Source organism: Abramis brama (genome assembly GCF_963993115.1).
Source record: "Abramis brama genome assembly, chromosome: 10".
NCBI classification, from domain to species: domain Eukaryota; kingdom Metazoa; phylum Chordata; class Actinopteri; order Cypriniformes; family Leuciscidae; genus Abramis; species Abramis brama.
In genome coordinates, this window is record NC_139972.1 from 8017018 (window position 1) to 8044652 (window position 27635).

At 39.3% G+C, this 27635-nt stretch overlaps 2 protein-coding genes and 1 long non-coding RNA gene across 3 annotated transcripts in view; 2 read left to right on the forward strand and 1 right to left on the reverse strand.

Annotated features, from left to right (window-relative positions):
* The window catches only part of LOC311090821 (NACHT, LRR and PYD domains-containing protein 3-like), a 430276-nt gene that overhangs the window by 116924 nt on the left and 285717 nt on the right, over positions 1-27635 (forward strand). The window lies entirely within an intron of this gene.
* LOC311090822 (NACHT, LRR and PYD domains-containing protein 3-like) overlaps positions 7457-27635 on the forward strand; it is a 29611-nt gene continuing 9432 nt past the window's right edge. The window contains exons 1-7 of the mRNA XM_084126372.1: positions 7457-7661; positions 7913-8048; positions 8237-8350; positions 8638-8751; positions 9053-9166; positions 9243-11045; positions 12136-12306. Of these exons, the coding sequence (XP_083982498.1) occupies positions 7999-8048; positions 8237-8350; positions 8638-8751; positions 9053-9166; positions 9243-11045; positions 12136-12306 (2366 nt within the window). The 5' untranslated portion in view covers positions 7457-7661; positions 7913-7998. The remainder of the gene's footprint in view (positions 7662-7912; positions 8049-8236; positions 8351-8637; positions 8752-9052; positions 9167-9242; positions 11046-12135; positions 12307-27635) is intronic.
* On the reverse strand, positions 21978-23015 carry LOC311090863. The gene is made up of 3 exons (XR_014607965.1): positions 22728-23015; positions 22513-22632; positions 21978-22056 (listed from the first exon to the last, which is right to left on the reverse strand). It is a non-coding gene; the product is annotated as an uncharacterized lncRNA (long non-coding RNA).

Consider the following 27635-nt stretch of genomic DNA (forward strand, 5'->3'; position numbering starts at 1 on the left):
ACTCTCATACACAGCATGAGACCTTCAACGTGCTCACTGGACCCCCTTCCCACTGCCCTGATCAAATCAAATATGACTTTCTTAAGCCCTCTCATCACCACCATCATAAACTCTTCCCTGCAATCAGGCCATCTTCCAATCTCTCTGAAAACTGCACTTATCAACCCTCGGCTTAAGAAACCCTCCCTCGATCCTGATGTTTTATCAAATTACCGGCCCATTTCTAACCTCCCATTTCTCTCCAAAGTCATTGAAAAAGTCATTGTTACCCAAATCCACAACCACCTTCACTCACACAGTCTCTATGAAAAATTCCAGTCTGGTTTCCACTCCGCCCATAGTACAGAGACAGCCCTGGTCAGGGTCACAAACGATCTGCTTGTGGCTGCTGACCAGGGCTCTCCATCCCTCCTCCTGCTCTTGGACCTCTCAGCCGCCTTCAACACTGTTGACCACGCCATCCTCCTCCACCGTCTGCAACACTTCATCGGCATTTCACACACAGCATTTCAGTGGTTTCGGTCCTACCTGACTGATAGAGTTGAGTATGTGGCCCTGGGGGGAGCCAGGTCAAGGCCCCACACAGTCACATGTGGAGTGCCTCAGGGTTCGGTCCTTGGCCCCACCCTTTTCTCCATTTATATGCTCCCCCTGGACCACATCATCAGCAGGCATGGAGTTGCTTTCCACTGCTATGCTGATGATACTCAGCTCTATGTCAGGTTGGACCCCACATCCCCCACATCATCACTCCCCACTCTAACTGCCTGCCTGGAGGAGACGAAGGCATGGATGACTGACAACTTCCTTCAGCTAAACAGCTCCAAAACTGAGGGTCTCCTCATTGGGACCCCACACCAACTCCGATCCTTCTCCCTGACCGTTTACTCATATGCTGGCCATGACATTTCTCTCACATCCTCTATAACAAACTTGGGGGTTCGATTTGACCCCCACCTATCATTTAACACCCACATCCAACTTATCTGCAAGACTGCATTCTTTCATCTCCGGAACATCTCTAAACTCCGCCCCTCCCTCACCCTTTCCTATGCAGAGAAGCTGGTTCATGCCTTTGTCTCCTCCTGGCTCGACTACTGCAATGCACTCCTCATCGGGATCCCTGGCAGGAGCGTGCAGAGACTGCAGTACATTCAGAACTGCGCTGCCAGGGTCCTGATGGGGGTGCGCAAATCTGAGCACATCACACCCATCCTCCATAAACTTCACTGGCTTCCTGTTAGGTTCAGGATTGAGTATAAGATCTGTCTCCTGACCTATCAGTGTGTCTACGGCAGCGCACCAGTGTACCTCCCAAGAACTCATCAATAGGCAAAACCCAACCCGACATCTCTGTTCCTCTGACAGCCACCAACTCCAGGTCCCCAAGTCCAAACTCCGCACTATGGGAGATAGGGCCTTCCAGGTGGCTGCGCCTCGACTGTGGAATGCCCTCCCCAACCACCTAAGGGCGCCACAATCTATAGAGGTTTTTAAAAATAATTTAAAGACTTACTTATTTTGTACTGCATTTTCTTAATTTTGTTTCTTGCTGTTTTTGACTGCTTTTATGTTTAGTGTTTTTATCTGTGCACCTGTAGCACTTTGAGATGTGTTTTTCACGTGTAAAGTGCAATACAAATAAAACGTATTATTATTATTATTATTACCTTATGTAGCCCCGCCCCTTTTCAGCGCTGCGCTCATTGTCTTTTGACTTCCAGTTTTATTTTCACAGCGATCTTGCGTATTTATGAATGAACTGCTCATTTTAAAATCTTCCCGGTCTACTGACATTTGTTAAGACATCTGGTTTAAACATTACAATCCTCATGATAACTTTCGTTAACTTTCGTTAACTTTATATTAAGTAAATCCACTTCAAAAGTTAATTACTCCTGGACAGCAAAGCCTAGAAATATACAGAGCGACTGCAAAAACGGAAGTTCAAAGACAATATTTAGCAATGATTTGCTCTTATCATCCGATCGTGGTTGTATCTCGCTATTAGTGTTACTCAAATAGACTCGAAAATTATGTTGGCTTTAGCATGGTTTAAATCATACTTATCTGACCGTTATCAGTTTGTAGCAGTAAATGAAGAGATGTCTTATCTATCACAAGTTCAGTATGGCGTACCACAAGGCTCAGTACTAGGACCGCTGCTGTTCACTCTGTACATGCTACCCTTAGGGGAGATATCATTAGGAAGCATGGCATTAGTTTTCACTGTTATGCTGACGATAGTTAGCTCTATATTTCTTCACGCCCAGACGAAACTTACCAATTCACTAAATTAACGGAATGCATAGCTGACATAAACAATTGGATGACTAGTAATTTTCTACTACTTAACTCTGAAAAAACAGAGTTTCTAATTATTGGACAAAAAACGTCCACACGTAATAACCTAGAATACTGTCTAACACTTGATGGCTGCTCTGTCAAGTCTTCGTCGTCGGTTAGGAACCTGGGTGTGCTTTTTGATACCAATCTTTCATTTGAAAGTCACGTGTCTAGTATCTGTAAAACATTTTTCCATCTTAAAAATATATCTAAATTACGCCATATGTTCTCATTGACAAATGAGGAACAATTAGTTCATGAGTTCATGACCTCAAGGCTAGATTATTGTAATGCTCTACTGGGTGGTTACCCTGCACGCTTAATAAACAAACTACAGCTAGTTCAAAAGGCAGCAGCTCGAGTTCTAACCAGAACCAGGAAGTATGACCATATTAGCCCGGTTTTGTCAACACTGCACTGGCTCCCTATTAAACATTGTATACATTTTAAAATATTGCTGATTACTTACAAAGCACTAAATGGTTTAGCTCCGCAGTACTTGAGCGAGCTCTTAACGCATTATAGTCCTTCACGTCTATTGCAATCTCAAAATTCCGGCCAGTTAATAATACCTAGAATATCAAAATCGACTGCTGGCGGTAGATCTTTTTCCTATTTAGCACCAAAACTTTGGAACAGTCTTCCTAACATTGTCCGGGAAGCAGACACACTCTGTCAGTTCAAAGCTAGATTAAAGACATCTCTTTGACCTAGCATACACATAACACATTATAGACTTTTTATAATTCAATGTTAGGCTGCATAGATTAGATCAGCTGGAACCGGGAACACTTCCCATAAATCCTGATGTACTCGTTACATCATAAGAAGAATGGCATCTACGCTAATTTTAGTGTCTTTGTTTATCCCGAGGTTTTCCCGCAGCCTGCCGGATCCAGGCCGTATCCAGATCTGATGAAGCCAGATCTGATGAAGCCTGGACCCGACGACAACGCAGTGCTGAAGTGCCAACTAGTCTCTCCCTATGGAGGATCCCTTTACCACTCTACAGATAAAGCGTTTTCGGTAAATTCGTTTCGCGTACCTACCCCGAAGTAACAAAATAAAATAAAATTCTGTATAAAAATTTTATAAGGCACCATTAGTTTGTTTAGGCTTGGTATGTAGGGAATTCCAAACCTGCGCACATAAACGCACATACCTATAACCAATTCTTAATGCGCATGTGAACGCCATCAGCGTTTCTCACAGGTTCGCGTTTAAAGTCTGTGTAGAGAGAATGGTGTTGTCTTAGCGGCCCCTAATTTAATAACAAATGATCGTTGCGACGGAAGCGAATCAATGAACAATAACTTTAGCTGGAAAATAACTTTATTAAAGAACCGCTATAAAGCCAAAACAATGTATGTTACCATAAATTATACGTTTATCTCTGTAAAGCTGCTTTGAAACAATCTATATTGTTAAAAGCGCTATATGAGGATGACTTGACTTGACTTGACAATATTCTAAAGATGGCGGCGCCCTTGTTTCTCTGGCGCATAAGGTCTATTCACCTTATTTTCCATGACAACAAGGGCGAGGCCATTACGCTCATTTTGTCATCTTACTTCCGGCTAAGCGGGACTTCAACTTCCGGTTACCTAACTTATGTGCTTGTTAGCCTAACGTTAGATGAAGTCCGTTCTATGAATACATTTAAGATTAGTAACGAGCCGTTCACAAAATACAACGAATCTTGCATGATTACCATTGGCCACCTATATGTCATATTTCTTATGTTTCGTTTACTTTGTGATATGGACCTAAGGGTCTGAAATAAAGAATGAATGAATATTCACGATAGTACAATATATTATGGTACATTACAGTCTTACAATAGCTCACATTATTCCTGTAAGGAGGCCAGCTAGCTACATCTCTCATTCAGACAGGGCCGTTTCTAGCCTTTTTGGCACCCTAGGCAAGATTCCTATTGATTCAATCAAAAGCTACTATCAAGCACCTCACGCCCTACGACCTATGCCACTGTAGATATTTAGTGGTGGGCGTCTTTTTGAAAAGACAGGCACTTTTAAGAGCAAATATACGCTCCATTATCGGAAATGTAAAAAATAAGGATTTTTCTTCCACTCGCTTGGGCGAGAAAAAAATCTCTTGGTGTGGTGGGGGCTCTCACTGGTGCCCCCCAGCTGTTTGCGCCCTAGGCGACCGCCTAGTTTGCCTATGCCTAGAAACGGCCCTGCATTCAGATATTGATATTGACCTACGTAGAGTTAGGAGATTGTGTGTACTGTATACTGTCTCGTTTTTAATTCATCTTTCTTTTTCACACTGTTCTAAGTATGAGTGCCATCATAAATTAATTAATTCTCATTTTAAGTACTAATTTAAATCTACATTTTAAGTACTAATTAAATCTATTTTAAGTACTAATGTAAAAATGTTTATGGTTATATTACTTCCATAGATCATCGATGAGCGTCAGTGTTGCAGTGGAACTGTGAGGATGATCACAACCACATGCCCCAGACCTGTGATGCAGACACTCAATGGGAGGGTCCATCTGTCTCTGACCACAACTACGCTCCAAAATCTCAACTCTGCTGAGAAACGACCACCTTTGTCAGCTCTACACAGGATCGACATTGATGCATTCCACTCAGTTGCCGAGCACCTTCCCAATTCATACACCAACAGCTTTCAGCTACACACTTGGTATCAGCTCCTGATGACTCTGATGAAGCTGCGTCTTAAAGGGTTAGTTCACCCAAAAATGAAAACTCTGTCAGTAATTACTCACCCTCATGTTGTTCCAACCCCGTAAGACCTTTGTTCATCTTCGGAACACAAATTAAGATATTTTTGATTAAACTGAGAGCTGTCTCACTCCTTCATTTAAAAAAAAAAAAAAATTCTCAATTTGTGTTCCGAAGATGAACGAAGGACTTACGGGGTTGGAACAACATGAGGGTGAGTAATTACTGACAAAATTTTCATTTTTGGGTGAACTAACCATTTAATTTATTGCAGGGTGATCTTGCTGAAAGGTTTGGTGTTTCTCAGTCCATTGTAAGCAAGGTGATTTCGCGTTGGCTTGACATCATGGAGGAGAAGTGTTTCAGAGAGCAGTTTCCAAACACAACATGTAGAGCACAATATATCAAAATATCGCAAATGTATATATCGCAATATGCATACTTTTTTTTTGCTTTAATAAGCTTTAATCAGTTTATATAATTCATTCAGTGAAAAACTAAGCAGTGTTTTACTTTTACATTTGATCATTCAGTTTCTGTTGTTAAATAGACCTAATGTAGGATAACCTGAACCCTGTGGTTTACACTGATGTTAAAATAACACATCTTATATACAGTAAAACACTGCTGTTCACTTTCACAAGTTGAAGGGATGTTTTCTTGTTACAAAAAGAATGTGAAACACATATGTAGGTTATATAATTTTAAATCTAATTTAAGTTAATTTTATATACTTTAAGCATTATCGTATCGAATATTTAATGTTTAATGAGTTATTACATATCGCATTTTTCTTCAATATCGTGCACTTAATAACCTCGTCCAGGTGATGAAGTAATGGCAGACAGGCTTCACCATTACCGATCTCCTCTATGAAAGGAAGGTGAAACTTGTCCTCCTTGTGAATCTTGTAAAACAGATGTTACCTGTTATGAATAGTTATTTGTATAAACCTTTACAATGTGCCCAGATGTTACCTGTTATGAATAGTTATTTGTATAAACCTTTACAATGTGCCCAGATGTTACCTGTCAGTCATTTATTATAAAACAATATAATGTGAGCTCTGTAGATTCCCCTTAAAACTTAAATGAATTAAGTCTTCTAGTTAGAAGGAATAAGTCACGTCAAGTTTGCAAATGAATACCATCTTGGTTTATTACTTATGAAATGTAAATGGTGAAATGTATCTACATGAAGGTAAGTAGAAGGTGTCTCTAGCTTCCTGAAAACATCAAACACTTCTTACAACTGATTTTATACAACTTATTTAATCGTTCATATTTAACCAATTACCTAATCTCCTATCCTTAACCCTAAATATTCTCATTCCTTATTATTTACAAAAATTTTTTTATTGCTGCTCCGTCAACTCCTTCTGACAGGACGTAGATAAATATTCCCATAGGTTAACGTTACCTCTGGCCACGTTAACAATGACGATGGATGAGACAATGTGAGACGAACTGATAGTCGTACGAAGTTTTCTCCGTGCTCCCAATTTAAAACATTTACAGTATTAACGTTATTTGTCATTTTGATAAAGTTTTGGCTAACTATAAACAATCTTCTAACTACTGAAATAGCTACCGGATGTGCCGTGTCAGTTTAGTGGAAGTCGGATGACAAAATGCGGAAGCGCGAAGTATTAAAAGTGGGCGGGGCGGAATAAGGTGAATAGAGCATCACAGTCCCGCCCACAGCCCGAGAGCGCTTAGGTACAATCGCTTTGTACAGCCGTAGCTGGTTTTAAGTCTACCATGTATGGTTACGTTTTTATGGCTTATACCCCAACTGTCAATGGAGAAATTGTATTGAATTTTTATTGAATTGAATTTTTACAACAGGTGTTGCACCAAAAACTGTGACCCATCAGATTCTGTGACCCAAGAGGGCGCTGCTGCACATCAAAATGTGTGACCTCACTATAACTGCCTAATAAATGAGTCAAACTTCAAAATACTGTTTTAGGGTTGATATAGCATTCCTTCAGACTAATATAGACACATGTTTAATTATTTAGAGACATCACAGACCCAGTACCACATAGGTCACAATATATGATAGGTCACAAAATATGATAGACAGCTGTCAAAATGTGTGACCTCACTGTAACTGCCTAATAAATGAGTCAAACTTCAAAATACTGTTTTAGGGTTGATATAGCATCCATTCAGACTAATATAGACACATGTTTTATTAATTAGAGTCATCACAGACTCAGTACCACATAGGTCACAATATATGATCACAATATATGATAGGCAGCTATCAAAATGTGTGACCTCATAAGATGTGCAGCAGCGCCCTCTTGGGTCACAGAATCTGATGGGGCGGGACTGTGATGCTGTGATGCTCTATACGTCTATGCCGTTCACGTGCAGGACTGTGAGCGCGCGCGTAACATACAAAAAGTGAAAGTAAATGAATTGATGTTTCGCCATTTAACAGCCAGAATCGATTCTATACTGAGTATCAAATTCAAAGTGTTTAACGGAAACCTTCATAAAAGCTAAGACACGAATTTACGTGTAACTACTTTATAGAAACGGCGGTGGATTTTGTGAATCTGAATGTGATCAAACGTTGATCAATGTGAGTGTTCAGGTGTCGAGACGTTTTACGGGTGACTTCCGCATTTAGGTCAATATTAGCCTATTTCCCCTAAAGGACTTTTTTACTAGTTATTTTATATGTGTTTGATTAATATTTTTCATTTTAGAGTAAAACATGCTTCCATTGTTTCGTGTTGTCTGTGGTTTATTTAGCATGTGTGTTAATACACGACTAACATTGTGTATTTGAGTGAACGCCGCGTCTCATGATCCTGTTTCTCTGAATCTCAGGTTCCGTTCAGCTGAATTATTGTTTGTCATTTTCATTCGGAGTCAGTGGTGAAGATCAGATTCTGTTTCAACTGTTCAGCTTCATCATGGATGAAACTCAAACATCCAGGGATGAAGATTTTTATCCAGGTTGCAGGTATTTTGAATAAACTCCAGATTAATTCATCTTTAAATTATAGGAAAGATGTTTTTATTAAGTTTACTTTAATTGTATTGAAAACAATTAGACCAGCCAGTTTTTTAATAAAAATACCCTTTAAGAAATTATTTGAAAATATTATCAGATTTATCACCATTATTTTTTTTTTTTTTTTAATGTTATAGTTCAGTTCATCAGAAGAGATCTGAACCAGAGCCCAGCTGTGTGTCTATGAGGAGTGACGCATCTATGAATCCGCCAGTACATTTTAAGAGTGCAGATACACAACATGATATCAGGTATAATGTTTCTGTGAAAATATGACTACTACAGCATGATATTTTTTTATTATCGGAATAATATTGGTGATATTTTCTTCAAGATATGAGAAGTTCTTATTTATGTGTAGCTAATATTTTAATGTATGTAGTGTTACTCACACATGAGAGAAGTATATGAGAGCACTTAGTTCATTTTGCAGGTTTTTCACAATCAACATTGTGAAAATAAATTATTTAGGGATAAATGAATATTTGATTTAAATACAGTAATTCAATATATTAACTTTAATCTATTTTTGTTATAGTTCAGTTCATCAGAAGAGATCAGAACCAGAGCCCAGCTGTGTGTCTATGAGGAGTGACTGGTCTATGATTCGGCCAGTAGATTTTAAGAGTGAAGATACACAGACTGATCTCAGGTACTTCATTTCTATAAAAATATGATTATAGTATGGCATTTTATATTATCAGAACATTATCAGTAATATATTCTACAAGATATAAACAATGTACATGAATAATGTTTTAATGTAATATTTAAACGCATACACTATAGTGTCGCTCACACAGAGAGACATCTGTGAAAGAACTCATTTCAATGTACAGTTTTTGTAATAACAGTGTAAATTAAATTATCATAAAGAGTGATTGTTTTACTGATAAATGGATATGTAATATGTTGAATATGGCAAATATGTTTAACTTTAAACTCTGTTATAGTTCAGTTCATCAGAAGAGATCAGAACCAGAGCCCAGCTGTGTGTCTGTGAGGAGTGACGCGTCTATGGGTCATCCAGTACATTTTAAGAGTGAAGATACACAACATGATCTCAGGTATTACATATCAACAAAATATATGATTAAAAAAAGACATTGTGTTTATTAATACTGTGGTATTTTCATTTTACAGCCATGAAGTCCTCAACAGGTTTAGATCAAATCTGATGAAGAAGTTTGAGTGTCTGTATGAGGGAACAGCACAGCAGGGAAACCCAACACTCCTGAATGAGATTTACACAGAGCTCTACATCACAGAGAGTGAGAGTGGAGAGATCAGTAATGAACATGAGGTGAGACAGATTGAGACACAATCCAGGAGAGCAGCAACAGAGGACACACCGATCAAATGCAATGACATCTTTAGACCTTTACCTGGACAAGACAAACCCATCAGAACTGTGCTGACAAAGGGAGTCGCTGGCATTGGAAAAACTGTCTCTGTGCAGAAGTTCATCCTGGACTGGGCTGAAGAGAAAGAGAATCAGGACGTCCAGCTCATATTTCCACTTCCTTTCAGAGAGATCAATCTGATGAAGGACAAAACACTCAGTCTTTCAGATCTACTTCATGTATTTTTCCCTGAAACTAAAGAAATGGAAATATCCAGTGATGAATATAAAGTGTTGTTCATCTTTGATGGTCTGGACGAGTGTCGTCTGTCTCTGGATTCTCAGAGCGATGTGAGGTTGTGTGATGTAAGTGAATCAGCCTCAGTGGACGAGCTGCTGATGAACCTCATTGTGGGGAATCTGCTTCCCTCTGCTCTCATCTGGATCACCTCCAGACCAACAGCAGCCGATCTCGTCCCCTCTGAGTGTGTCCATCGAGTGACAGAGGTACGAGGCTTCAATGATCCACAGAAGGAGGAATACTTCAGGAAGAGAATCAGTGATCAGAGTCTGGCCGATACAATCATCACACACCTGAAGTCATCAAGGAGCCTCTACATCATGTGCCACATCCCAGTGTTCTGCTGGATCTCAGCCGCTGTTCTGGAGAAGATGTTGAGCGAAGCAGAGACTGGAGAGATTCCCAAGACTCTCACTCAGATGTACACACACTTCCTGATCCTTCAGACCAACATCAAACATGAGAAGGACTATGAGAAGAACGTGACTGATGAAGACATGATCCTCAAACTGGGGAAACTGGCTTTTCAGCAGCTTGTGAAAGGCAATGTGATCTTCTATGAGGAAGACCTGAGAGAGTGTGGCATTGATGTGACAGAAGCATCAGTTTACTCAGGATTGTGCACTCAGATCTTCAGAGAGGAGTTTGGCTGGTATCAGGGGAAAGTCTTCTGCTTTGTTCATCTGAGTGTTCAGGAACATCTAGCAGCTCTATATGTGCATCTCTCCTGTACAATCAACAACAGAAATGTGTTTGACCCAATCACCAAACAGAGTTTGCAGTCTAAAGTCAAAGACTTGTTTCAGCCCATGTTTAAACATGTTTCATTATCTGAGCTGCATCAGAGAGCTGTGGATGAGGCTCTACAGAGTAAAAATGGACATCTGGACCTTTTCCTGCGGTTTCTTCTGGGTCTGTCAGTGGAGTCTCATCAGATTCTTCTACAAAGACTAATGAAACAGAGAAGCAGATCTGACAGCAATAAGAAAACATTTGAGTACATCAAGGAGAAGATCAGGATCATTGACTCTCCAGAGAAATCCATCAATCTGTTCCACTGTCTGAATGAACTGGGTGAACATTCACTAGTGGAGGAAATACAACAGTATCTGAAATCTGGAAGAATAAAGGAAGTCAAACTCTCTTCATCTCAGTGGTCAGCTGTAGTCTTTGTGTTGTTGACATCAGAGGAGAAGCTGGACAAGTTTGATATTAATGATTTTGTTGGAAGAGACAATAAAACTGAAATACTAAAGGTTCTTCAGAAGCTTCTTCCTGTTATTAAAGAATCCAGATCAGTTCAGTAAGTATCAATCAGAACAATCAGTTCACTGTTAAAACATTAGGAAAATAACAGTTCATAAATCTTCAGTGCTGCAGATGTTGTCTAGAGACGGTGACAATGTAAAATTCCTTCAGACATTCAAACAAAGTCAGAAAATGTGTGTATGAATAAAAAAATCAGGTTTACTAGTTGAATGTTCTTGCACATAAAGAAGGAATTTAAATATTTAAAATAAATGATAAAGAAATTAAGACCAATCAAACAACTGGAGAAACAGCTACTTTATCAAGTAGCTCAAATCTCCTAAAAACATTTGATGTATGGTTTACACAGTCATACATTTAAATTTTACTATTAGATGGACAATTAAACATTACTTGATGTTTAGATTAAAGTTTACTAAAACTGAACATTTTAACTTTACTGTGAAATTGACAATTAAGAATCAAATCACTGAGTATCTGAAACTAGTGATGGTTCTCTAGTAAAGTGCAGATTTAATCTGTAGCAACGACTCTTACATAACAAGAATAGCAATGAACAATGAGACATTTAAAATTATTTACTAGCCATTACAAGCAAATATTAGGAATGGAATTTCAAAAATATTTTAAATGTATCTATTAATCTGTTGTGCGTATCTATTTTGACAGTGTGCAGTTTCGTTTTGCAGTGTGTAATTGGCCATCGGTCCTCTCAGCAGCAAGAAAAACTAAACTTTTATTCAGTGGATTATGTATAGCCTTGAAAGAGCGCTCCCTTTACAATCATTATAAAGCTGTCACTCATCTCAGTTCACAATCTCATAAAGTTATATTATAAACAATAAAGTTGTCTACACTGCATAAAGAAAATCTGTCTTTATGTTAATGAGAGTATGTTAAAAATTTTACATTGTTAAATTATATTGGAACTGAAATTAGTTGGAAAGCTATTTAATAGTGTTTAAATTATTCGATTTGGTTTTCTTAGGTTGAGTGAAAATTCTGGTGTGGTTGGCTAAAACACTTACACTAACACTTACCACTGCAAAAACACGTTGTAAATAGAAACATTTGACTATTTGATAGTGTTTAAAATATTCTATTTGATTTTCATCTCTCTACAGGTTGAGTAATTGTGGCGTCACAGATGAAGGTTTTGCTGCTCTGACTTCAGCTCTGAGATCAAACCCTGAACACCTGAGAGAACTGAATCTGTCTTTTAATAAAATAGGAGAATCAGTGAATCTGCTGTCTGATGTACTACAGAATCCTCACTGTAAACTGGAGAAACTGAGGTAAGATCAAATTTGACTCTCACACATGAATCACAATGTAAAGTATATTTGAAGTGTTCAGCCTCTTTCTGCTGCTGTGAGTTCAGATTATTGAGCTGTAAATGATTGAACACATGAGCTGATCCTCAATAACATGAAACTGCAGGACTGAGAGTCACACTGAAATACACACTTTCACACACAATCAACATTCAGTCTCTTGACTTTAAACAGACTCAAGCTCAACACAGTCAGAACTGAGAAATGAAGAACATGCTGGATTCATTCTTACGGTTAATTATGTTCATCTTTCTGCATTGACCCTTTCTAAAGGATTGTTTTTATTTTTTTAAAATGAAAACACACACACTAATTGACACTCCATATAACATAGTACAGATCTAAGTAACAGTAAAACGTACTCGGTTACTAACGTAACCTCGGTTCTCTCTAGAAGAGGGAACGAGTACTGCGTAAGTAGCTTACGCTAGGGGAAAACCTCTTTTCCACGAGATATTGAAGCCAAAAAATTATCCTATAATTTTGTATTATTGCAAAACGCGTTGCAGCAGCATGCAGACATGGGTGAGACAGCTCGCGCGCCCATTGGCTGCTCTGCGGCAACTGCATCAGCCTAGAGGTTACGTTAGTAACCGAGTACATTCTCTTACAAGAGGTCTCTCGTACTGCGTAAGTATCTTACGCTAGGGGACCCAATGCAAAACGCCGTGCGTGCTGGGATCTAACACCAATAACCCTGAAGGCGAAGCCCAGGATTTACAGTGCATAATCACCAGGGGAACTTACAGAGAGTCCTGGAAAGAGGAGGAGGAACCACTCTATCAATATACAGCAGCGTTCATAGACGCAATTTTGCCCATAGCATATACAGTCGGCAGCGCGCAGCAGCACAGCGGGAGGTGCAGGCTTGGAGAAAACTGCCAGACGAGTCCTCAGAGTCGCCATAGGCAGTAGCTCGCAGTGAGGGCAGCCGCCGTCGGCGAGCGCGAGCGCTGCGTGATCTTCACCCAGGCAGGAAAAGCAGATAACATGGCGGTCCCCGTCGCTGAGTGGGGCTCGGCATGAGCCGCAGGAAGGCATCTTGAAAAAGACGCGAGCTCTTTTAGAGTGTGTGTCGCGCCAGCGAACACACACACACACACACACACACACACACACAGAACAGAGAGTAAAAGGTTATAGGCACCGGATAGCGCAGCAGGAGCGGCAGTAGAAGGCGGCGTGGCCAGCAGCTTCAGGTGATGGCTCGTCCCGCTGAAAGGCTTCTTCAGACGGCGCGGCTTCTCTCTCGGGATCCAACGATGCGTGAGCTTCGCTGAAGAGATGAAAAATCAGGGATCAGCTGCCCCGAGCCTTCCTTTTATAGGCCTAAGCCACGCCCGTTTCGGCGGGACATGACGCAGTGGGCGCGAAGCGCCCTCATTGGTCTGACGTCACTATAGGCCTCGCTCGGTAGGCTGATGCAGTTGCCGCAGAGCAGCCAATGGGCGTGCGAGCTGTCTCGCCCATGTCTGCATGCTGCTGCAACGCGTTTTGCTTCAATATCTTCAATTTGCTTCCATAATTTATTGGCTTCAATATCTCGTGGAAAAGAGGTTTTCCCCTAGCGTAAGCTACTTACGCAGTACGAGAGACCTCTCGCAAGAGAACTAACGTATGTAGTGAATAGTCTTATTTATTAAAGCAGATTGAACACAAGACTGACTTTTAACATAGTGCAAATAAGAGATTATTTTTCCTGATTGAATGATACTTTAGATGTTTTAAGATCATGTTTTGTGACATTTTATATTTCAATCTAATGATCCATCAAACGTATTAAAACCCATAGATATCATATAATAAAAGCTAGATGTCTCGTGCGCGCTGCTGGCCAATGGAGGTCGACGTCCGCACACGGCGGCCATCTTGCCACATGGGAGCTCGCTCACTCGTAACATGGTGCATGTACTTTTAAATAACCATAACTTGCTCAATTTTCTACCGATTTTCAAACGGTTTGGTTTGTTATAAACATCAGAGATGTAGTTATGACACTGCATACATATGAATACTTATAACAATGGACTTCCATATGAAAGAATTATAGCAACGTTAATAACGTTTGTAAGAAACCAAACCGTTTGTAAATCCGTCAAGATTTCAGCGAGATAAGAGGATTTGTGTGCGTGCTGATCACTCACCTTAATTCACAGCTTCCCTGTGGTAAGATGGCCGCCGGTGATGCCGGAAGTGACTCTGCCTTAAGACATCTAGCCTTTATATGATATCTATGGATCCACCTGCTCACTGGCTTCGACCCATTCTCCCGGATTCTCCTTCGACGATCCCCTGCTACCACCCTTCTTTCTGTGCTCGCCGTGGAAGAGCTACTCTTCAGAATCTTCGCTCTTTGAATAGTCTATTTTCTTTTCTTTTATGTCTGTCTCTGTCCCTGGAGTCACCCTTACCCGACTTGGATGCTGAAGAACATCTTAGTCTGTTTAATTCTGCATGCTCTGAGGTTTTAAATACCACTGCTCCTCTAAAAGCTAAGAAGTTAAAACCTAAAACTGAACCATGGCTCAATGATACCATCCGCTCTCTGAGGCAAGCATGTAGAAAAGCAGAACATAAATGGAAAAGTGATGTTACAAATTTCCTATGAAATGCTCAAAAACTGCATTAGTGCTTTTCAGAAAGCTATGATATCTGCTAAGTCTAAGTATTTTTCTAATTTAATTTAAGAAAAACCCATCATAGTTCTAAAGCCTTATTTTCTGTGTTAAATTCTGCTCTAAATCCTCCTGTAAATGTGATTTCAAATCCCTCAGTATCATTATGTGAAGTTTTCTCAAGGTTTTTCTGTGAGATCACCTCTCTAAGATCTAAGATACAACCATCTGCTAATGTCCCACCTGAACTTTGTTGTTCTTCAGCCATATGGAGTGTCTTTGACTCAGTTTCTCTTCTGACGATTACATTACTTTAAATGAGTCCACCCCGCAAGATTACTGTTATAAACATGAACCTCGTCTGAAAGGCAAAGGAGGAGGTGTTGCTGTAATTTATAGTAATATTTTTAGAATTACTAAGAAGTCTTGTTTAAAATATAATTATTTTGAGGTGTTGGTGCTTAATATAGCAATATATTGTGTAAATGATAAATCACATTTGAGATTTGTGCTGGCTACTGTATACAGGCCACCAGGGCACCATAAAGATTTTATCAAAGAATTTGCTGACTTTCTATCAGAGTTAGTACTGGCTGCAGATAGAGTCCTAATTGTTGGTGATTTTAATACACATGTAGATAATGAAAAAGACACATTGGGATTGGCATTTAAAGACATTTTAAACTCAATTGGAGTTAGACAACACGTGTCAGGACCTACTCATCGTCGTAATCATACTCTAGATCTAATATTATCACATGGAATAGTTGTTGATGCTGTTGAAATTCTGCAGCAGAGCGATGACATCTCAGATCATTATCTAGTCTCGTGTAAACTTCATTTAGCCAAGGCTGCAAAGCCGACTCCATGTTATAAATATGTTAGACCTATCACTTCTGCCACTAAAGATTGCTTTATCAATAATCTTCCTAATCAGTTTCATCATCTCAGCATCCCAGATAGCTTAGAAGAACTAGATAAAGCGGCAGAAACTTTTAACGCTCTCTTTTCCAGCACTTTAGACACAGTTGCTCCGTTGCGCTTAAAGAAGATTAAAGAAAATAGTCCAATGCCGTGGTACAACGAGCACACTCAGGCCCTTGAGAGAGCAGCCAGAAAAATGGAACGCAACTGGAAGAAAACAAAACTAGGCAAGGCAAGTTTATTTATATAGCACATTTCATACACAATGGCAATTCAAAGTGCTTTACATAGAGTAAATTAAAATAATAAAAAGAAATAAGAATAATTAAAACAGTTTAGAAAAATAAAATAAAATACAGTACAGTACAAACAGTCGGACGAACATCGGCACAATGCTCAATCAGTAAATGCATAGCTAAACAGATGTGTTTTGAGTCTGGATTTGAATGTGACTACAGTAGGAGCACATCTGATCTCCTCTGGAAGCTGGTTCCAGCATAATAGCTAAAAGCGGACTCGCCATGCTTAGAGTGAACCCTTGGTATTTCTAGCTGATATGATCCTAGTGATCTGAGTGATCTGCTGGGTTTATATTCAGTGAGCATATCTGCAATGTATTGAGGTCCTAGGCCATTAAATGATTTATATACTAGTCATAATATTTTAAAATCAATCCTAAATCTAACTGGGAGCCAGTGTAAAGACCTGAGGACTGGTGTGATATGTTCATATTTTCTGGTTCTGCTCAGAATCCTGGCGGCAGCGTTCTGTATGAGCTGCAACTGTCTTATGGTCTTTTTGGGAAGGCCAGTGAGGAGTCCATTACAATAATCCACCCTGCTGGTGATGAAAGCATGAACAAGTTTCTCTAAGTCTTGTCTGGAAAAAAAAAGCATCTAATTCTTGCAATATTTTTCAGATGATAGTATGCTGATTTAGTTATTGCTTTGACATGACTACTGAAACTAAGGTCTGACTCTATTGTCACAACAAGATTCCTGACTTGATGTTTAGTTGTTTGACCCCTAGAGTGAAGGTATGCATTCACCTTGAGAACTTCATCTTTGTTTCCAAACGCAATGACTTCAGTTTTGTCTTTGTTTAACTGAAGAAAGTTTTGACACATCCAACTGTTGACTTCATCGATGCATTGGCACAGGGAGTCAATGGGGCTGTAATCGTTAGGCGATAGGGCTAAGTAGAGCTGTGTGTCGTCTGCATAGCTGTGGTAAGCAATTTGGTTCTTTCTCATTATTTGGCTCATTGGGAGCATATACAGGTTGAACAGGAGTGGCGCAAGAATTGAGCCTTGAGGGACTCCGCATGTCATGGATGTCCACTTAGACTTATGGTCTCCTATACTCACATAATAACCTCTCCCATCTAAGTATGACCTGAACTATTTTAGGACTATCCCAGAAAGCCCCACCCAGTTTTCCAGCCTGTCAAGAAGTATGTTGTGATCAACAGTGTCAAATGCAGCACTGAGGTCGAGTAGCACCAGCACTGATAATTTGCCTGAATCAGTATTTAAGCGAATATCGTTTATTATCTTGATGAGCGCTGTCTCTGTGCTGTGGTGCGGTCAGAAACCAGATTGAAAATTGTCAAAGTATCCATTCGAGCATAAGTTGTTCAGTTTTTTTTTTTTTTGTGTGTGTGTGTGTGTGTAGTAGAGACAGGTTTATCCATTGCCCTCTGTTTTATGTTGTTTGTATATTTGTTTATTTGTCTGATCATTTGTTTTCTTTTTGCATTATGCACTCTTTCCTTGTTTGTCATCAACAAGTTTATTGGTCTGATACTTGTTTTTTCCGCATTTATATTTGTCTATATTTATTTTTTGCTGTGGCTTTCTGTATGTACTTATATGTATTGTATTGCTTGCTTAATAAAAAAAAAGAAGAAGAATTTGTTCAGCTGATTGAAGACAACTGTTTAAATTGCTGTTTATAATATTTGAGAAGAAAGTCTGTCTAGCTTTGCCTAGTTTCATATTGAAAGCATGAAGCCTGTCTTTGTAGATGTTATAATGGACTACAAGTTTAATCTTCCGCCACATGCGCTCAGCTTTTCTGCTTTGTCTTTTCATATTTTGCACTGCTGTTGAGTTTCTCCAAGGTGCTTTTTGTCTGCCACTCTTCTTCCTGACTTTCACAGGAGCAATATCATCAAATACACTTTTAACTTTTGAGTTAAAGGGGGGGTGAAATGCTATTTCATGCATACTGAGTTTTATACACTGTTAAAGAGTTGGATTCCCATGCTAAACATAGACAAAGTTTCAAAAATTTAATTACAAGTACGTTTGAAGGAGTATTTCTGTGCCAAAAATTGTCCTTCCGGTTTGTCACAAGTTTCGGAAAGTTTTTTTCGAGTATGGGTCTGCGTGAAGTGAGTTGGGGTGGAATTTCCTTATATGGGTCCTAAGGGCTCTTCTCCCGGAACAGCGCGAGCGCATCTGTAGACCAGAGCAAGAGAGCGAAAGCAGTACGCCATCAAAACGCTCTGCTTGGCTTTAGGAAAGTCAATGTCACCAAAGAAGTGTGTTTTTGGTTGCCAGGGCAAGACAACCCTGCACAGATTCCCAAAGAACCCAGCGTTAAGGGACCAGTGGATGGAGATTGTTTTTTCGAAGCATCAAGGGAGTTGTGCAAGACTGTTTGTTCCCTGCATTTCAACGATGATTGTTTTATAAACAAAGCCCAGATTGACGGATTTGCAGATCGTCTAATGCTTAAGGATCGAGCAGTCACAACGACAAAGGTTCGCGGCCGTGGTTGGAACCGGGCGGTGAGTAAAACTGCTTCAAATGTCTCTGTGTTGTTAGTGTGGCGTGTTAGCACAGCTTTAGCTTCGCCCGCACGGCACGCCTCCAGCCGCTCGTTTTTTTCCGGAAAAACTTTTTTTTACAGCCTATCTTTCTTTTATAAATATAATAAAACTAAAGACTTTTTGGAGATATGAAGGATGCAATACTACTCTATAGGTACTCAAGATTAACAGGAGATTGAGTGAAAATGAGCATTTCACCCCCCCCCCCCCCCCCCCCCCCTTTAAAAGAATCAAGGAGAAAATCAACAGAGTCTGCAGATATGCTTGGTGTTAAGAATATAGCCTTCATAAATAGCACACTAGTATTCTCATTTAAGCATCTCTTCTTGACAGACACAGATCTAGCTTCAGTGGCAGGAGAGATCAATATATCAAAGAAAATACAGAAATGATCAGACAGTGCTACATCCTTAATAACAATCGATGAAATGTTTATACCCTTACTGATAAGTAAATCTAGAGTGTGTCGACGATTGTGTGTGGGTCCATGTACATGCTGAGTCAGATCAAAAGTTTTTAAAACAGTTTTGATTTCTTTTGCCATGGTTTCTGCACTGTCTATGTGAATGTTAAAGGTCCCGTTCTTCGTGATCCCATGTTTCAAACTTTAGTTAGTGTGTAATGTTGATGTTAGAGCATAAATAATATCTGTAAAATTATAAAGCTCTAAGTTCAATGCCAAGCGAGATATTTTATTTAACAGAAGTCGCCTACATCGAACGGCCCGTTTGGACTACATCCCTCTACTTCCTTCTTTAATGACGTCAGTAGAACCGTTTTTTGACTAACCTCCGCCCACAGGAATGCTCCCTCAACTCTACCGAAATTCGTTTATGTACTTGCGCACTTCTTATAACTTACTGTGTTTACTCAGCTCTTACGGTGATTTTCTGAAGTAAAACTGACGCTTCATCTTTTGTGTGATGTACAATAAACTTTATTAAACTCATCAGTATATGTTTGATCATCATTCAGACAGCAGACTTGTAGGCTATTAATAAATAATGGATACATACAAGCAGATGACAAATACGTAATAATAACCGTAATTAAACTACTAAACTATACCTGTTCCATCTCTATACAGCACTCTGACTCTGTAGGCATTATTGTCCGACTCGAAATGAACGCCGTTACTGAGAGTTTCTGATATTATCATCATTCCATGAGATGAAACTGTCCTGAGAGACTGAGCGCGAGCTCATGAAGCTCCGCCCCCTGTGCCGTGCAGTAGCAGCTTATTTGCATTTAAAGGGCACACACTAAAACAGCACGTTTTTCTGAGCACCAAAAAATGACAATTTAAACATGCTGTAAAAAATGATCTGTTGGGTATTTTGAGCTGAAACTTCACATACACACTCTGGGGACATCAGAGACGTATTTTACATCTTGTGAAAAGGGGCATAATTAGGCCTATTTGTTGATAACAGTTCTGCAAAGTCCTCAGCAAAGGCTGGAGAGTATTTTGGAGGCCTGTAAATAATGATAAGTAAAATGCGTGGAGCACCTTTTAACACAATACCCAGATATTTGAAAGACGGGTAATTCCCAAATGATATTTGTTTACATTGATAGATATCTTTAAAAAGAGCAGCTAGACCCCCACCTCTGTTAACAGCTCTGCAGACACTCATAAAAGTAAAGTTAGGAGGGGATTGTTGCACTGCAGCTGTCTTCTAGAAGCATAAAATCCAGGTTGTTTGTGGTTATTAAGTCGTTGACTAGAAGTGATTTATTTTAAAGTGAGCGGATGTTTAAAAGTGCTAACTTAACAGTCTTACTTTTGGTTTCCACAGCAATCTTAGTTTGACGTGTAATAGGCACCAGATTAGTTGGGTTTGCTGTACGGCTATTGAAGGCCTTAGACTTTCTATCTTGTAATAGAACAGCAATAGAGAAAGATGCAGGCACTGGGTTCCCGCTTGTTCTGTAAAAAATAACTAGACTTATTTCGCATTTCATGGAAAGAGAGCTAGATCTGCTTATTTTTCAACCGTATTAGAAGAAAATAAATAAAACCCTAGGTATTTATTTGAAACAGTGGCTAAACTAACGAAAAACAAAGCTTCAAGCCCAGACGTTTCCAAGCAGCACAGCAGTAATGACTTTATGAACTTCTTCACTTATAAGATTGATAATATCAGGGAGAAAATTATAACTATGCAACCGTCTACTACAGTATCGCATCAAGCAGTGCATTGTAGTGTCCCTAAGGAAAAATTTGATTCATTCATTGCTATAGAAGAGGAAGAATTCGTTAAACTCGTTAAATCATCTAAATCGACAACATGTACAGGGCTCGAAATTAACTTTTTTACTTGTTAGCACTGGTGCTCCCAACTTCAAAAAGTTAGGAGCACCAACAAAAATGTAGGAGCACCCACCAAAATTTAAAGAGCACCACAACTACAAATTATATATTAACAGATTTATTTTATTTAAAAACAACACCAATCAACACCAACAATCACTGGGGCTTTAAACATCCTGTGGCCAGGATTTAAAATTTGGTCTTCTGGCTCTCTGTCCCTCCTCCATCCATCTCTTCACTGAGGCTGAGGCATCGAATGCCTCCAAAGGAGGACCCTCAACACTGATTTGTATCAGATCTTCTACTGTTTTAGGGTGTAATGAAGATCTAATGTCTGACTTGATCCGCTTTTGTACAGAGAACCCTCTCTCACACTGTGCCGAAGACACAGGAAGGATCAGCATGATCTTTACCAGATGAAGGATATTCTGAAACAAAAATCATTTAAATTTCATTGTCAGGGTAGAAGCATTCAGCGACAGCATAAAATAATGCAATAATTATAAAATATTTAAAATATTAAAAATCTAAAATAGATTGATCATCAAACTACTTAGACATTATATTACATAGCCTACCTGTAAATCTGAACAATAGGGTTCCTTGGTCAGAAGGACTTCCCATAACCCGTGGTAGCTCTTGTCTTTGAAGGACATGAACTTTGCCCTTGCTGAGGAGGAGTTTCAGGCCTCGAAAACTCTGGTTCAAGGCCTGAAACTCCTCCTCAGCAAGGGCAAAGTCACAGCCATTCCTTAATTAGATACAATCCAACTGTAACTGGTTGGCTCTCAAATGATTAAAGCTTTTAACAAAAAGCCTATATTTATCAAAAGTCTATATTTTCATTATTACCCATGAATTTCCTTTCCAGTACAACTTTAAAATGGTCCAATAAGAAGTGGACCTCCTCAATTCCATAATCAACCAACTCCTCCACTGTCTCTGGCCAAACATCATGGTTGAACACCTGAAAGCATTGGACCGCCTTGGATGTTGCAGTGTCTGTTCCATGTCCCTCCTGACCTAAAGTAGACGTAAAAAGATATTTCTATAATAATTCTATTTTGTTTTTGTTTTTTATTACTAAAGTGCAAACTGAGTGGAATAAGGTTAGTAAATGGCCTTTAGTTTTTTTAAAGATAGTGATTTATTTTAGTGCAGGTCATCAAAAGTTTGTAATTTACATATAATGTTAACCATCCTGATCTTAATAACACACAAAGTAGGCTGCTGAACCGGAGATGGAGCTGTTTAACTATTGCAGCAACAGTGGTCTTTATCTGCTTCTGCAGTCTGGGAGCAGTCTGACTGATTGGTCCATCCGTAGCCATATTCCCTGCCTCTCCTTTCCTCAAAGGAACTCCCTTGACAATTGAGAATGAACAATGTACATTACAAATTAATGAAATTATTCCAAATTCTGTTAGATTTAATTTTTTTATATAATTTATTATTATTCGACCACTAGTTAAAGCTTACCTGGGGGAGGATCACATCATTTCTTTGCAGTAATAGGCTGTATTTACTGATGGCAGAAAACAAATCTGCCAAGAAATGGCAGAATGCCAGGAATGAGCCATCCTCCATGGTCTCTTTGACCTGCATAGAAGAACACAGCACATTTATACCCTCCCCTCCCATTAACTCACTGTACAGGGGCAATATCCACATTTCCACCTATAGTTTACACTGACATGCTTTGCTCGGCCAGCTATATCCGCATTCGTTGATGATGCAGCCAGGTGGTCCATATGAGCATATACAGCTGTGTACTGCCCAGCATCTTCCAGGGTCCCCTCCTTCCCTTGCTTCAGAAGCACATCCAATGCCCTGGATACATGTGGCAACCATCTTGTCCCCTTGACTCCACTTGGATTGTTCACCGACACATCCAGTTCAACTCCAAGGCATTTTAACTCCCTTCTGGATTTTGAACTGAAGTGGTAAGTCTTCCAAATTAAGTGGAGCAGGTTGTACACATTGCCTACCCAAGGTGAATCCTTCTGGGCAGACAATAGGGCAAGATCCAATCTATAATAGTGATAGTGAACAAATCAAACATTCCAGTTTGCAATCAAGACAGAGAGCCTTAGCTTTTTGTTTATTTATTTTTTATCAGAGTTAATGACCATTATCAGCTCATCTATGAGGCATGCAGTGAAATGGGATGATGCGCTTTCCCGCCTCCTCTTGGAGTTTTGTTCATACTCCTCCCTTCCTCCCAAGATTCACGGCTGCACCATCAGCTCCCATGGCCACTGTCTTCTGGAGCCAGTCCTGGCATGACTCTCCAAGACCAGCAAATGCTGACTTGGCGGCTGCATAGATTCCTAAAAGAATTCCCATTAGTTTAAATACTGTTACAGTTCTTTTCACAGCGTTACTAATTTATCAATTACATTTAATGAATAAATCCAATTACTAGAACTAAGATTGCAATATAATTCCTAAACAACAACTTTTCGCCTATTAAACATGTCTATTAAACCTTTGACAAAAAAATCACAGAGTATATTCAACTACACAGAAATTGTTTCTGTGTTACAAATATAATTATTATCACAGAAGAACTTGAATTGGAAATAGAATTATAGATTATAGTTTGGATATAAACACTGACGTCTACAGAAGCTATCAAAATAGAGAAAAGCACCTTTTGAAAGTAACATGGAGCTTTTAAATAACTATTGTATCGATTGCATTGTTACACCACTACGTGGCGACAAGTGACTTAAATGTATTTGTTATTGAATCATTCATTCAAGAGATTTGTTCAAAAAATGCTGATTCATCCATTAATGAAACAAGCAAAGTATTTATTATGATATTAATCATATATTGCTATATAATACAAAATAAGCTATGTATTAAAATATATATATATATATATATATATATATATATATATATATATATATATATATATATATATATATATATATATATATATAAAAAAAATCCTCACCATCAGCATTGGCGTTTTCCACCTCAACATGTCCGACAAGGATGTTCGTCGGCTGTCCATGAAGCAGGACGCGGACATACACGATCTCACACTCCTTGACAGACAATCTGCTATCAACCCGATGATATTGGCACATGATTTGTCATTAGCATACGTCATGTTAATCGCAACTCCATTCTTTTTCATGAGCTGCAACATAGGCTTAAATTTAGTGAAGGCAAGCTCTTCTTTGGCTATGGTGTATGCGGTGTTAAATTTTACGTTTAGCTCTGCCAGTAGAGCGGAACGACCAGCAAAATCCTGGCGATTAAAAGCCTGAATAATCGAACCTGATGATGAGCCTGATTTGTTTGGCAAACACTCGTCCCTGCATTTTTTTGTGCTTGGCACTCTCTCCATGTTTAACCAAGCTCTCGCGCTTAAAATGTGTTGATTCAGTTGCGAACGCTGTCCCACAGGCTTTACAGTGAACGCAATGCATTGAACCATCAGCATAACAGAGCCACTCGAAATCTTTTAGCCACTCGCTCCGAAAGCTGAAAGATTTCTTTTCAGCTGGTGGATCCACATTAACCACATCACCAACTCCAGGATTTTTTGTGACTTTAGGAGATGTTTTACAAAAGAAATCTGTCAGCGTTCGTTTCATCTTCTCTCTTCATTCATTCATTCATTCAGCCTTTTAAATTTTGCGCGGTAATCAGCTCCCTGTCACGTGACAATGGAGCGCAGTGAAAGATAGTAGGAGTGATTGACAGCTAATATTAACCAATCTAAAGTCTGCTTTAAAGTTAAGAACGTTAGAATGAAGTTTGATTGGTTATGTAACATTGGATAGAATGATGGTCCGGCCACCACGTATCAGCGCACAAAAGGTACACATTGTGCAGTAATTTGCGAACGTTTTGTAGAGAAATGAAAACAGATCGCACCTCAACCATTATGCACTCGCACAAATGATCCCAAATATATTTTTAGGTCGCACGGATTAAATTTTAGGAGCATATGCGACCAAAATGGTCGCAATTTCGAGCCTTGATGTATGTTGGACCCTATACCTACTAAGCTCCTGAAAGAGATGCTTCCAGAGGTCATAGATCCTCTTCTTACTATCATTAATTCGTCTTTGTCTCTAGGATACGTTCCAAAAACTTTTAGTCTGGCTATGATTAAACCACTTGTTAAAAAAACGCAACTTGATCGTACAGAATTAGTCAATTACAGGCCGATCTCGAATCTGCCTTTTCTGTCAAAGATACTAGAAAAGGCGGTATCCTCACACTATGTTCCTTCTCAGAAAGAAATGATATCTGTGAGGATTTTCAGTCAGGATTTAGACCGTACCATAGTACCGAGACTGCTCTCATTAGAGTCACAAATGATTTGCTCTTATCATCTGATCATGGTTGTATCTCTCTATTAGTGTTACTCGATCTTGGTGCTGCATTTGATACTATTGACCACAACATTCTTTTAAATATACTCAAATTATGTTGGCATTAGTGGAATTGTATTAACATGGTTTAAATCATACTTAACTGACCGTTATCAGTTTGTAGCAGTAAATGAAGAGATGTCTCATCGATCACAATTTCAGTATGGCGTACCACAAGGCTCAGTACTAGGACCGTTGCATTTCACTCTGTACATGCTACCCTTGAGAGATATCATTAGGAAGCATGGCATTAGTTTTCACTGTTATGCTGATGATACTCAGCTATATATTTCTTCAAAATGCAGCAGCTCGAGTTCTTACTAGAACCAGGAATGACCATATTAGCCCGGTTCTGTCAACACTGCACTGGCTCCCTATTAAACATTGTATACATTTTAAAATATTGCTGATTACTTACAAAGCACTAAATGGTTTAGCTCCGCAGTACTTTGAGCGAGCTCTTAACGCATTATAGTCCTTCACGTCTTTTGCGATCTCAAAATTCCGGCCAGTTGATAATACCTAGAATATCAAAATCGACTGCTGGCGGTAGATCCTTCTCCTATTTAGCACCAAAACTCTGGAACAGTCTTCCTAACATTGTCCGGGAAGCAGACACACTCTGTCAGTTCAAAGCTAGACTAAAAACACATCTCTTTGACCTAGCATTCACATAACACATTATAGACTTCTATAATTCAATGTTAGGCTGCATAGATTAGGTCAGCCGGAACCGAGAACACTTCCCATAAATCCTGATGTACTCGTTACATCATAAGAAGAATGGCATCTACTCTAATATTAGTCTCTCTGTTTATCCCGAGGTTTACTGCAGTCCGCCGGATCCAGGCTGTTTCCAGATCTGATGAAGGACCTGCGCTTGGACACGACGACAGTGCAGTCCTGAAATGTCAACTAGGCTCTCCCCTGTGAAGGCCTCTCTCCCCTCCCTTTACCTCTACAGATTAAGCGTTGTCGGGATAATTCCGGTTCGCATGGCTACATGGAAGCGATACAAATTCTGTATTATTAATTTTAAAGCCAGACAAGTACTATGTTGAGGGTTGATTTGTAAGGAAGGACTACACGCCTGCGCACATATATTCAAACGCGCATACCTATAGACTGAACTCGTAATACGCATGTGCATGCCATCGGCGTTCTCACTGGTTCGCGTTTTTGAAGTTTGCGCAGAAAGAACTTAAGAGTTTTCTGTTAAAACAGTGTTGTGTTAGCGGCCCTTAAGTTAATAACTAATGATCATTGCGACGGAAGTGAATCAATCAAACTAACTTTACCTGGACAATAACTTTATTCTAGAGCTGCTATAAAGCCAAAACACTTTAATTTCCTATTATCAATGTAAAGCTGCTTTGGAACAATCTACATTGTTAAAAGCGCTATATAAATGAAGATGACTTGACCTGACTTGACTTGACTTCTGTCTCTCAGAGAAATTATTGACCATTTGAAACCTTCCTTCTGCTCTCTTGATGTTCTTTCTCCCTGTATTTTGAATTTTTTTTTTGACTCAGTTGGAACATGTTTGGTGTTTTTTTTCTGAATAAATGCTTGAGCACAGGGATATCCTTGATAGCCTAAAACAAGCTACTGTTACACCTCTTCTCAAGAAACCTTCACTTGATGATAGGGATTTTAATCATTTTCGACATCTCAACACTTCCTTTTATTACAAAAGCACTGGAGAAAACGGTTCTCATTCAACTCCAGTCTTTTCTTAGCTCAAATCAAATTCTTGAAACTTTCCAGTCTGGTTTTAAGCCTCTGCACAGCACCAAGTCTGCCTTATTAAGGGTTTCTAATGATATACTGTTAGCGACTGACTCTGGTGACTCTGTGATCCTAATACTGTTAGACCTAACCTCGGCTTTTGATACAGTTGATCATAAAACTCTCTTATCCCGACTAGAACATTTTGTGGGCATCCAGGGGACTGTCCTCAGTTGGTTTAAATCATATCTAATGAATAGAAGTTTCTCTGTTAAACTGGGTAATTTTTCTTCCTCACCTGCTCAACTCTCCTGTGGAGTGCCGCAGGGTTCAATTCTCGCACCCATTATTTTTTCACTGTATTTACTTCCTCTGGACTCCATTTTCAGAAAGCACAGTGTATCATTTCACTGCTATGCAGATGATATCCAAATTTATTTGCCTCTGAAACGCATCAAACATGCTGCTCTG